Below are 8,708 nucleotides of genomic sequence, written 5' to 3' on the forward strand. Positions count from 1 at the left end.
CTCTGAGCTATGCTGAGGAGGAAGTCATGCAACACAAGGAGCTGAGAGGCAGCTGGGAGAGCAGCTTTATTATCATGGCCGGGGATAGAACGGGGTCCTCTCCCTGGGGGCTGGGGTCTTCCACTGGTTACCACCGGCAGCGGTCCTGGAGGCGCCACGCAGCTCTAGACAAAAGGGGCAACAGGTTTGGGGGTGAGGGAGGTTGCTTCAGCCCCAGTCCCAGCTTTCCTCCTAGGCTCCTGACCTGTCCCCTCCCAGGCTCCCAAAGCCCAGCCCAGCCCCTCAGCATTCCCAGGGCTGGCCTCATCCAGATGGTGCTCTCTGCCCCCTGGTGCCTACCAGTGCTGGCTCAGCTGCGGGGCAGGGCCTTGGAGAAGGCGAACTGTCCAGGGAAGTAGAAGCTGTGGGGGTCCTCACCAGCCCGCTGCACCCTGATGCACTGGGTCTCCTGGTGCTCCTCAGGCTCCTGCCAGTGCCCAAAACTGTTCAGGCAGTGTAGGAGGGGCGGGCAGTGCCAGTGGAGGGCTGCCAGCATCCTGGGCAGGGCCCACCTCCACATCCCCTGGAGAATGTCCAAACCAGGCACAGCGCTTTCTAGCCCCCACTGCCCTCCCTCCCCCTTGGCCAAGCTTCTGCCTCGAGACCAGCCCATAGGCTCAGCTTCCATCCATCTTCCCAGCCCTGTCCCTACCTCTCCACCTTTGCCCCTTCTTACCCGCAGAACTTGGGTCTCTATGGGGCAGTGGACCAACCGGCCCAGAACTTTGTCCTCAGAGCCCAGTTTGATGCAGGCCAGGCATTTCCGTTTCCTCTGTGGGGGAGCGGGGAGCATGGGGTGAGCAGAGGAAAGGGGTGAGGGAGGCCTGGGCATCATGAGGGTGGGAGCCGGGGCTGCCCATCATGGGACCAGATCCCCAGCTAGGCCCTCGAGCCCAGGAGCAAGAGGTCATGCAGGCCAGCAGGTTTCAGGCACAGCCACCCTAGAATGTCGGAAGTCAGACCCGTGCACTTTTCAAACTATGGAACTTTCGTGTGTGTGCAGGCAGGAGTCCTTCCCAGATGGATTGTGTGGCACACGCATGAACACGCATGTATGTGGTTTGTATGCAGGAGTGTGGGTGGATGGGTGTGTGATGTATGCATGGATGTGTCTGCTTGTGCTCGTGTGAAGGCAAGAATCCTCCTCCGATAGGTTCTTCCCACCCAACGCCTCCAGAGTGGCTCAGCTGTCACCTATTCTATTTATTACATTTTCTCGTAAGATTTGATTTGAGGTTGGTGAATTATTGCTATAGTCCAGTGCCCTCCTTTAGCCGACAGAGGGAACTGGGGCCTTTACAGAATCTGTAATACAGAGCCCAGGCTGTGCTCACAGAGCGGGAACTAGAACACAGTCACTGCACTCCCAGCCCAGGCATCACCCTCCGTGATGATGACTGGAGTCCTGCTAGGCTAGGGGCGCACCAGGCACACCCACACAGCTGGCTCCTTCCACCCAGGCCCTGATGCTTGAGAGAGGAGCTCAGACAGAGGTGAGCCCTGCTCTGATGAAGATAAGTCCAGGGGTAACCAAACCATCTTCCTGTCTGCCAGGCCCCAGCTCCCACCAGCCACTCTCACAACCTTGGGCTCAGGCTGAGCCACTCCACCTCTAAGGAGGCTCTTCACAGTGGGGTCTCTAACTTCAGGGCTTCTTAATGGACCTCCCAGTTCCACGCACGCACACCCAGGCATGTGCCCCACACCCCAAACCCCAAGTCCATGCACTCACCCAGCATGTGCCCATTGCTCTCACACCCCTTCACTCACCCCATTGGGCCTGACTTTGCACTCGGGTTTCTTCCAGTCCCTCTTCCGGCAGCTTGTCTGCTGGAGCTTAAATTCCAGCCTCACAAATATTCCAGCTGGGAAGGGCTGCGGACAGACAGGCAGGCAGAGGATGGCCGGTAGCCAGCTGAGGGTGCAGAGCAAGCCCTGGTGTGATCCCTCCCTCACGCAGTCACATCCCAGCAGGCTGGACAGGGGCCTTTTCTCCAAAGGGCTGGGGCTCAGAGCCCAAGCACTTCTGTCCCGCTTCCTGGGAATGCGCTGGTCTCCTGGGGTGCGACCCTCCCCGCTCCCGCCGGGGCCATGCTACTCACCGTGTCCACGGCGCTCTCCACACTGGTCTCCTGGAAGGCCCACTGCACGGGCGGGTGCTTGTGAAATTCCTCCAGGGCCACCTGCAGGCCCCGGCGCTGGGCTTCCGTGAGCTCGGCGACGCCCACGCCCACCGCGCCCAGCCACAGAGCCAGAGGAATCAGCAGCCGTCGCATGCTTCCGTGTCACCCTGGCCCTGCGAAGCGGGTGTGCGCCCCTCAGCTCTCCGAGCCAGCCCGAGCCGCCTCCTCCCGCGCCCTGTTCTGCGGGGGGGCCAGGCCTGTAGAACGCTGGGCAGAGGTGAAGGAGCCTGGAAATGGCCCTTTCTCCAAATTGACCTTGAGGTCCGCCTGGCCCTCTCCGTTCCCTCCCACCCTGCCCGCGCTGTTCCCTGGGGCCTGCAGTTTTAGCAAAGTTCCCCTGCCCACGCTGGGAATCAGTCAGTTCCCACTCCCACCCTACACCCCTCATCTTGCCCATTCTGTGTCTCCCTGGGTCTCCGGCACGACCCACTCTCCTCCCTGCCGCCCCCGGAGCCCCTCTCTCCTCCCTGCCGTCCCCCAGAGCCCCTCTCTCCTCCCTGCCGTCCCCGGAGCCCCTCTCTCCTTTCCCCGCTCAGCCTTCTCCCCGACCGCGACTCCCTCCCCGTCCAGAATCCGCCTGCTCCCACGGAGTTCCCCCCGCGTCCCCGAGGTCCAGGCCGGCTGGGGGAAGGGGCAGGGGCCGGAGGCCGAATACTTTTGGGAGGACCTAAACACGTGGGAGGGCCCGGACGGGTGGGAACGGCGGGAGGCCTAACCCTCCCGGCGCGGGGGCTGCAGCGGGCCACCAGCCCGCCCCAGTCGCTAGGAATGGGGGTCTCGCGCCGCCCAACCCTTGGCTTTCCCGCTTCAGGCAAAATCTTCCCTCCTTCCTCTTTTTTCTGGGGCCTTCCCCACGACCCCTCTCCCAGCCCTTCTGATCCGTCCCCTGATGCATGACTGGGGCCACCGGAGGGGCTGACCCTCCCGGAGAGCCCCGTCGGTCCTGGTGGTCTTGGGACCGGAGAGCGACCGATGTGGAAACCGAGGCCCCTCAGTGAAGAGCTGCCAGGGTGGTCGCCTTAGAGCAAAGGCGTTCCTCATTCCGCCTGCGCAGCTGCCCCTCCGCCCGGCTGCCGCCCCAGCCCGCTTCCCCTCCTCACGTCCTTCCCTGCGCCTGGAGGTCTCCCCTGACCGTCCCGCAGCTGAAATCTTGGCCTCGCTGTCCGCCTCTTCCCGCTCTTCTTCTCGCGGGGCGGCCCCCACCTCCTCCCACCCCCACCTCCTGGAACCCCTCCAGCAACTCAGGCTCCTCCCCTCCCCCGTGGGACCGGCCTCTGGGGCGGGATGCCCTCCCGCTCCCTCCCTCCCCATCCCACCCCCCTCCTTCCCCTCAATCCAGCCCTCATGACCCTGACCCTGGCCGCGGCTGCAGGCGGCTCGCCCAGGCGCGCAGCCCTCGGTCCCACCTCCCTCTGGCTCGGGCCTGAGCATTCCGCAGTCTCGGTCGGCCCGGGCCTCTTCTCTGCTGCTCTGCTCCCCCAGGGGCTTTCTGTGCCCCACTCCTGCCCAGGCAGGGCTGCCTTGTCTTGGGTCCTTTACGGGGGACCATTCCTCAGCGTCCCTGAGACACTCATCCTGGGATTTCTTCCCCTAAATACAGACATTCTCAAACCAAATGAGACCTCGATGAGGTCCCTACACCTGATCCCGCCTCCCACTCCCTGAGCCACACTGAGAAGGAAGGTCTCTCCTTTTGGGAGGACTCTGGCGCCTGCAACCTTGATCGACAGCAAAGATGTCCAGTGTGTATCCTGCATCTGCCTTTCCTGACCATTCGTCGTGTCCCATTCTCCGTGGGATAGATTCTCATGGGGAGTGGGGGAGCCTTCGGGTGTGGCAGAACGGCATGATGGAATTCATAAGGTGAGCAGAAACTCAAGGAAAACTGTCCAAATACCGGCTCGACTCCTGGGTACGCTGAAGCAAGGATGAAGAAGCTCTGGGACTTTGCACGTCAGTAACCACCAACACCATGCCTCTGGTTCCCACACCGCAGGGATCACCTGAAGTAGAGGATCTCATGTAACTTCATGGCTCTCTCTGTACTTCTGTTTCTTTATCTGTAAGATGGGGATCAGAAACTCTGTCTTAAGGAGTTGTTTTGAGGATTAAATGAGGAAACATGAAAAGCAACTGATGTCCAGTGCCGAGCACAAGGCTTTTGTCCCCTACTTACGCACCCCTAACCAGGATTCTCCACTTAGAGCTGAGAATTTCCTTTACAGTGTGCTCTGGGGGCACCAGAAAGAAACTCGGCTTCCATTAACCACTTCCAGGTGCCTGAAATCCCACCACTACTTAGGGCATTTCACTCCCCAGCTGTGAGCTACTCAGCTGCCCTTAAGCAGAAAGAGACGGGATCCGCGTTCCCTGAAAGCTTTAGATGGGGTTAGAGAGAAAAGATGCACCCAAAGATGTTTCCCAGCCCAAGAACTTGAAGGAAATCAAAATATTTCACCCCAAAAAATACTTCTTTGACACATTTCAAGGTGGCTGTTCAGAATGGCTGGAAATAGAAGAATAACCAAAAAGCTGTCTTTTTGTGGAGAGATTTGCATCTGTAGAGGAAATCGGCATTGATGTAGCCAGGCTTTCTCCGAGGCTGTCCCTTGTCTAGATCTAGGAAAGATTAACTGTGAGGCTGACACCTTTACAGATCTGAAGGAAACATTTACCCTCTGTTCTTTCTGAGGGCTGCTACCTGTGAGGTGTCATCTACCTAACAAGACTCCCTTTGCTAACCAGGCCTCCTCTTCCCTCCCTTCCATAACCTGTCTTGCCACTATCTGAGTCCCCATATTTGTATAAACTCAAGATGGTGGATAAGCTTCTGTATCCCATTGAGGGGTTGGGGTAATCACTCTGTGGTTCTCTCTCATGCATGTTAATAAATATTTCCTGTTAAAGCTGAGGCAGGAGGATTGCTTGAGCCCAGGAGTTCAAAGGTGCAGTGAGCTATGATCACGAAACTGTACTTCAGCCTCTCTGGACAGAGCAAGACCTTGTCTCTAAAATATAAATAAATCAATTTATTCTATTAATCTGCCTTTCATCAGTTGATTTTTCAGCAAACCTTCAGAAGGCAAAGGGGAAGTTTTACCTTGGCCCCCACAGACCCATGCTGGGGGCCGTCCTGAGGATGGGTGAGGAGAGAAATCTTCCAGGACAAGGTAGGACTTGAGCTCAGCAAAGCGGGAAACTCATCCTGACTTTGGTGGGGGCTGGGGGGAAAGTTGCATCAGGCCTGTTGCAGGGGAGGTGAGGCAGTTGAGGTGGGGAGGTAGGTTGGGAGCAGGGTGGTGGGAGTTGGTGAGGGAGGAGCCAGTCTGGCTGTACTTAAATGGCCACACAAAATTCACTTTGGGTGTAGGTATGTGAGGTGCACCCCAAAGAGGTGGACAGTCCTACTGCAGAGCACTCATAGGTGTGGACGTGTGAAAGGACTACTTAGGGCATATTCATGAGCTCAGCTCCAGGCAACATGTCCCAATCCAGAGGAGCAACAATAGGACTTTACTATTTAGTGATGGTGAATGATCTCCTGGTCATCACAGCTAAAAAAGTAGACTCACATATCCAGTTGTTCCAAGCTTAGTTTTCCAATAACTGAACTGAGTACCAAAAAACATTGTCCTTTAATATTTGCAACCACATTGACAAAAATAGTTATTTCTTTTAGAAGAAGTGATTTGACTTTGAAGCAAGAGCATATCAGTTGCAAAACTACACCTATTCAAGTTAAGTACATTTGCCAGCTTGTGTCAATTTGGTACCATTAACATAAATTCAAAAATGATATTGCATAAATTCAAAAGCCACTCTAAATTTATCAATATCAAGAATTCTTCATATTTTTCTTGAAATTTTGCCAATTTACATAATGCTGTATATTATAATTAAAACCTCTGTATGTTGATTCTTGTGACAAAAGTATGTAAATTGTAATTATTTGTCACTATTATGAAAATATTTAATTTGAAATGCTTATATTTGTCTGGCTAGGTCACAAATGAGGTTTCCTTTCCTTGGATATTCAAATTTAGCCCATTTATATGTAGTGTGGTATTGGTGAGAAAACACTGACTTTTTTATTTTTAATTATTGAATATTTGGGTTGAGAGTAGTGACTCATGCCTGTAATCCTAGCACTTTGGGAGTCCAAGGTGGGTGGATCACTGAACCCAGGAGTTCAAGACCAGCCTGGGCAACATAGAGAGAGGCTATCTTTACAAAAAAAAAAAAAAATGTTTAATTAGCTGAGTGTGGTGGCAAAAGTCTGTGGTCCTAGCTACTCAGGAGGCTGGAGGGTGGGGATGATCACTTGAGCCTGGGAAGTCAAGGTTGCAGTGAGCTATGATCATGCCACTACATGACCCTCCCACCTCAGCCTCCCAGTGTTGGGATTATAGGCTCGAGCCACCACTCTCAGCCTTGGCCACAGAACAAGACCTTGTCCCCAAAACAAATAATAATAATACTTATTATTGTATATTTGGTAATCATGGCTTCTGTCTCAAGAAAATCTTGGAGTTAGTTAAAAGTACAGTAAATCTTAGGAAAACTCTTCCACAACCCTGACAATGAGCTTTGGTAAAGAAAAGATCATTAAATTCATTGTCTTTCATTGCTTTCAACAGTTCCATAAAACCAGCAATGATTCATAGCATTTCCACTTAAATACTGAATTAGTTTTAATGGCTGTAGCCATGAGACTTGCATAGAATAAATTTCAGAAAACTGAGCAAAAATATCTTCAATATGTACCCTAAAGTGAAATGAAGCAACATTGGAAGCATCAATCTCTTGTTTTAGCATTCCAATAAATACCTCAGTCACACCAGCCACATGGCAAGTGTTCCTAAACCTGTGGCTGGTGGCTACCATATTGGATAGTGCAGGCAGAGCATGTGTTACCAATTATGTGAGTAAAAACTAAAACTAAGAATGGACAAATTTATGTGTTTGTAAATGCATGGAATATTTCTAGAAGGGAAAAACAAGAAGCTTGTAACAGTGTTTGCCTATGAGGAGAGGATCTCTCCAGTTGGGGAAAACAGAGGCAGGAAAACTGTACTCCCTTTGTACTTTTAAATTTTTATAACTTGTGGATAATTTGTCTATTAAAATATAAAAATAACTTTTAAAACTATTTTTTGAGACAGGGTCTTGCTCTGTTGTTCAAGCTGGAGAGCAGTGGCGCAATCATGGCTCACTGCAGCCTCAATCTCCTGTGCTCAAGCAATCCTCCCACCTTAGCCTCCCAAGTAGCTTGGACCACAGGTGCATGCCATCATCCTAGGCTAATTTTTGTATTTTTTTCTAGAGACAGGATTTTGTCACATTGCCCAGGATGGTCTCAAACTCCTGGGTTCAGCAATCCACCCACCTTGGACTCTCAAAGTGCTGAAATTACAGGCTTGAGCCACTGTGCCTGGCCTTAATACTTTTAAAATCAGAAAACAAAGCAATAGCTTTTCTTTTGTCTTCTTTTCTTTTCTTTTCTCTTTTTTTGAGACAAAGTCTTATTCTGTTGCCCAGGCTGGAGTGCAATGGCATAATCAGAGCTCACTGCAGCCTCCATCTTCTAGGCTCAATTGATCTTCCTGCCTCAGCCTCCCAGTAGCTAGAACTACAGGACCACCTCACCCAGCTAGTTATTATTATTATTATTATTATTTTCAGGAGAGAGGAGGTCTCGTTATGTTGCCCAGGCTGGTCTTGAACTTCTGAGCTCAAGTGATCCTCCTACCTTGCCCTTCCAAACTGCTGAGATTACAGGTGTGAGCCACCATGCCTGGTCCCAGTAGCACTTCTGAAAGCTTACTCTGGCTGCTGTGTGGAGAGTGGATAAAAGGGAATACATCTCAGCAGGAGACAATTGTGATTGTCCAGGTGAGAGATGAATGTGGCAGGGACAAAACTGGAGGCAGTGAAGATGGGAAAACAAAGTCTAGAAATACCTCAGAACTAAAGCACCAGGGTTTGGTGATTGATAAGATGTTGGGGTCGAGGTCAACAGAGAGGGGTGAATCCCAGGTTTCTGGCTTGAACAGCTGTAGACATGGTTTTGATCCTCAGGGAGAGAGAGACTCAGGAGGGCAGTGAGGAGAGAAGTGTGAGGTGTCTGTGGAACATGCCAGTGGAGATGTTGACTGAACAGGGCTGGTGGAGCTCTGGCTGCAGATGGGAAATTGTGTTATCTGCATGCAGATCGAGATCAGAGCAGAGATGAGATTGGGGATTGGAGCAGGAAGTAGCTGGCCCTGGCGGCAGGAGATTGAGGAGGGAAGAGGTTAGGACCTCACTGGGAGGGGATCCAACATGGAGTAAGAGGGGTGGGTGGATGAAGATGAGCCGGTAGGAGCTCTGGCAGGTCAGGAGCATGTGGTGTCACAGAGGTGGGGAAGGGGATGTTGGGAGGAGGAGGCAGGGCTGGCAGTGTGTGCCCAGAGGTTTAGGAAGATGATGCCAGAAAGCACTGGACCT

At 52.7% G+C, this 8,708-nt stretch overlaps 1 protein-coding gene across 1 annotated transcript; it reads right to left on the reverse strand.

Moving 5' to 3' along the window:
• Positions 1 to 42: 42 nt before the first annotated feature.
• Positions 43 to 3,465, reverse strand: RARRES2 (retinoic acid receptor responder 2). Its single transcript, XM_054494035.2, has 6 exons — positions 3,323 to 3,465; positions 2,142 to 2,335; positions 1,810 to 1,914; positions 716 to 811; positions 340 to 466; positions 43 to 164 (listed from the first exon to the last, which is right to left on the reverse strand). Exons 2-5 carry the CDS (start codon positions 2,313 to 2,315, stop codon positions 350 to 352), a joined length of 492 nt encoding a protein of 163 aa, XP_054350010.1. The 5' UTR covers positions 2,316 to 2,335; positions 3,323 to 3,465; the 3' UTR covers positions 43 to 164; positions 340 to 349.
• Between the last annotated feature and the right edge of the window lie 5,243 nt (positions 3,466 to 8,708).

Source organism: Pongo pygmaeus, chromosome 6 (genome assembly GCF_028885625.2).
Source record: "Pongo pygmaeus isolate AG05252 chromosome 6, NHGRI_mPonPyg2-v2.0_pri, whole genome shotgun sequence".
Lineage (NCBI taxonomy): Eukaryota > Metazoa > Chordata > Mammalia > Primates > Hominidae > Pongo > Pongo pygmaeus.

Coding starts and splice junctions, on each gene's coding strand:
- RARRES2 (XM_054494035.2), bottom strand. CDS start 2,315: ATGCGACGGCTGCTGATTCCTCTGGCTCTGTGGCTGGGCGCGGTGGGC. Junction 812..1,809: donor GCAAAGTCAGGCCCAATGGG/GTGAGTGAAGGG, acceptor GCTCCCCCACAG/AGGAAACGGAAATGCCTGGC. Junction 467..715: donor TAGAGACCCAAGTTCTGCGG/GTAAGAAGGGGC, acceptor GGGCACTGGCAG/GAGCCTGAGGAGCACCAGGA.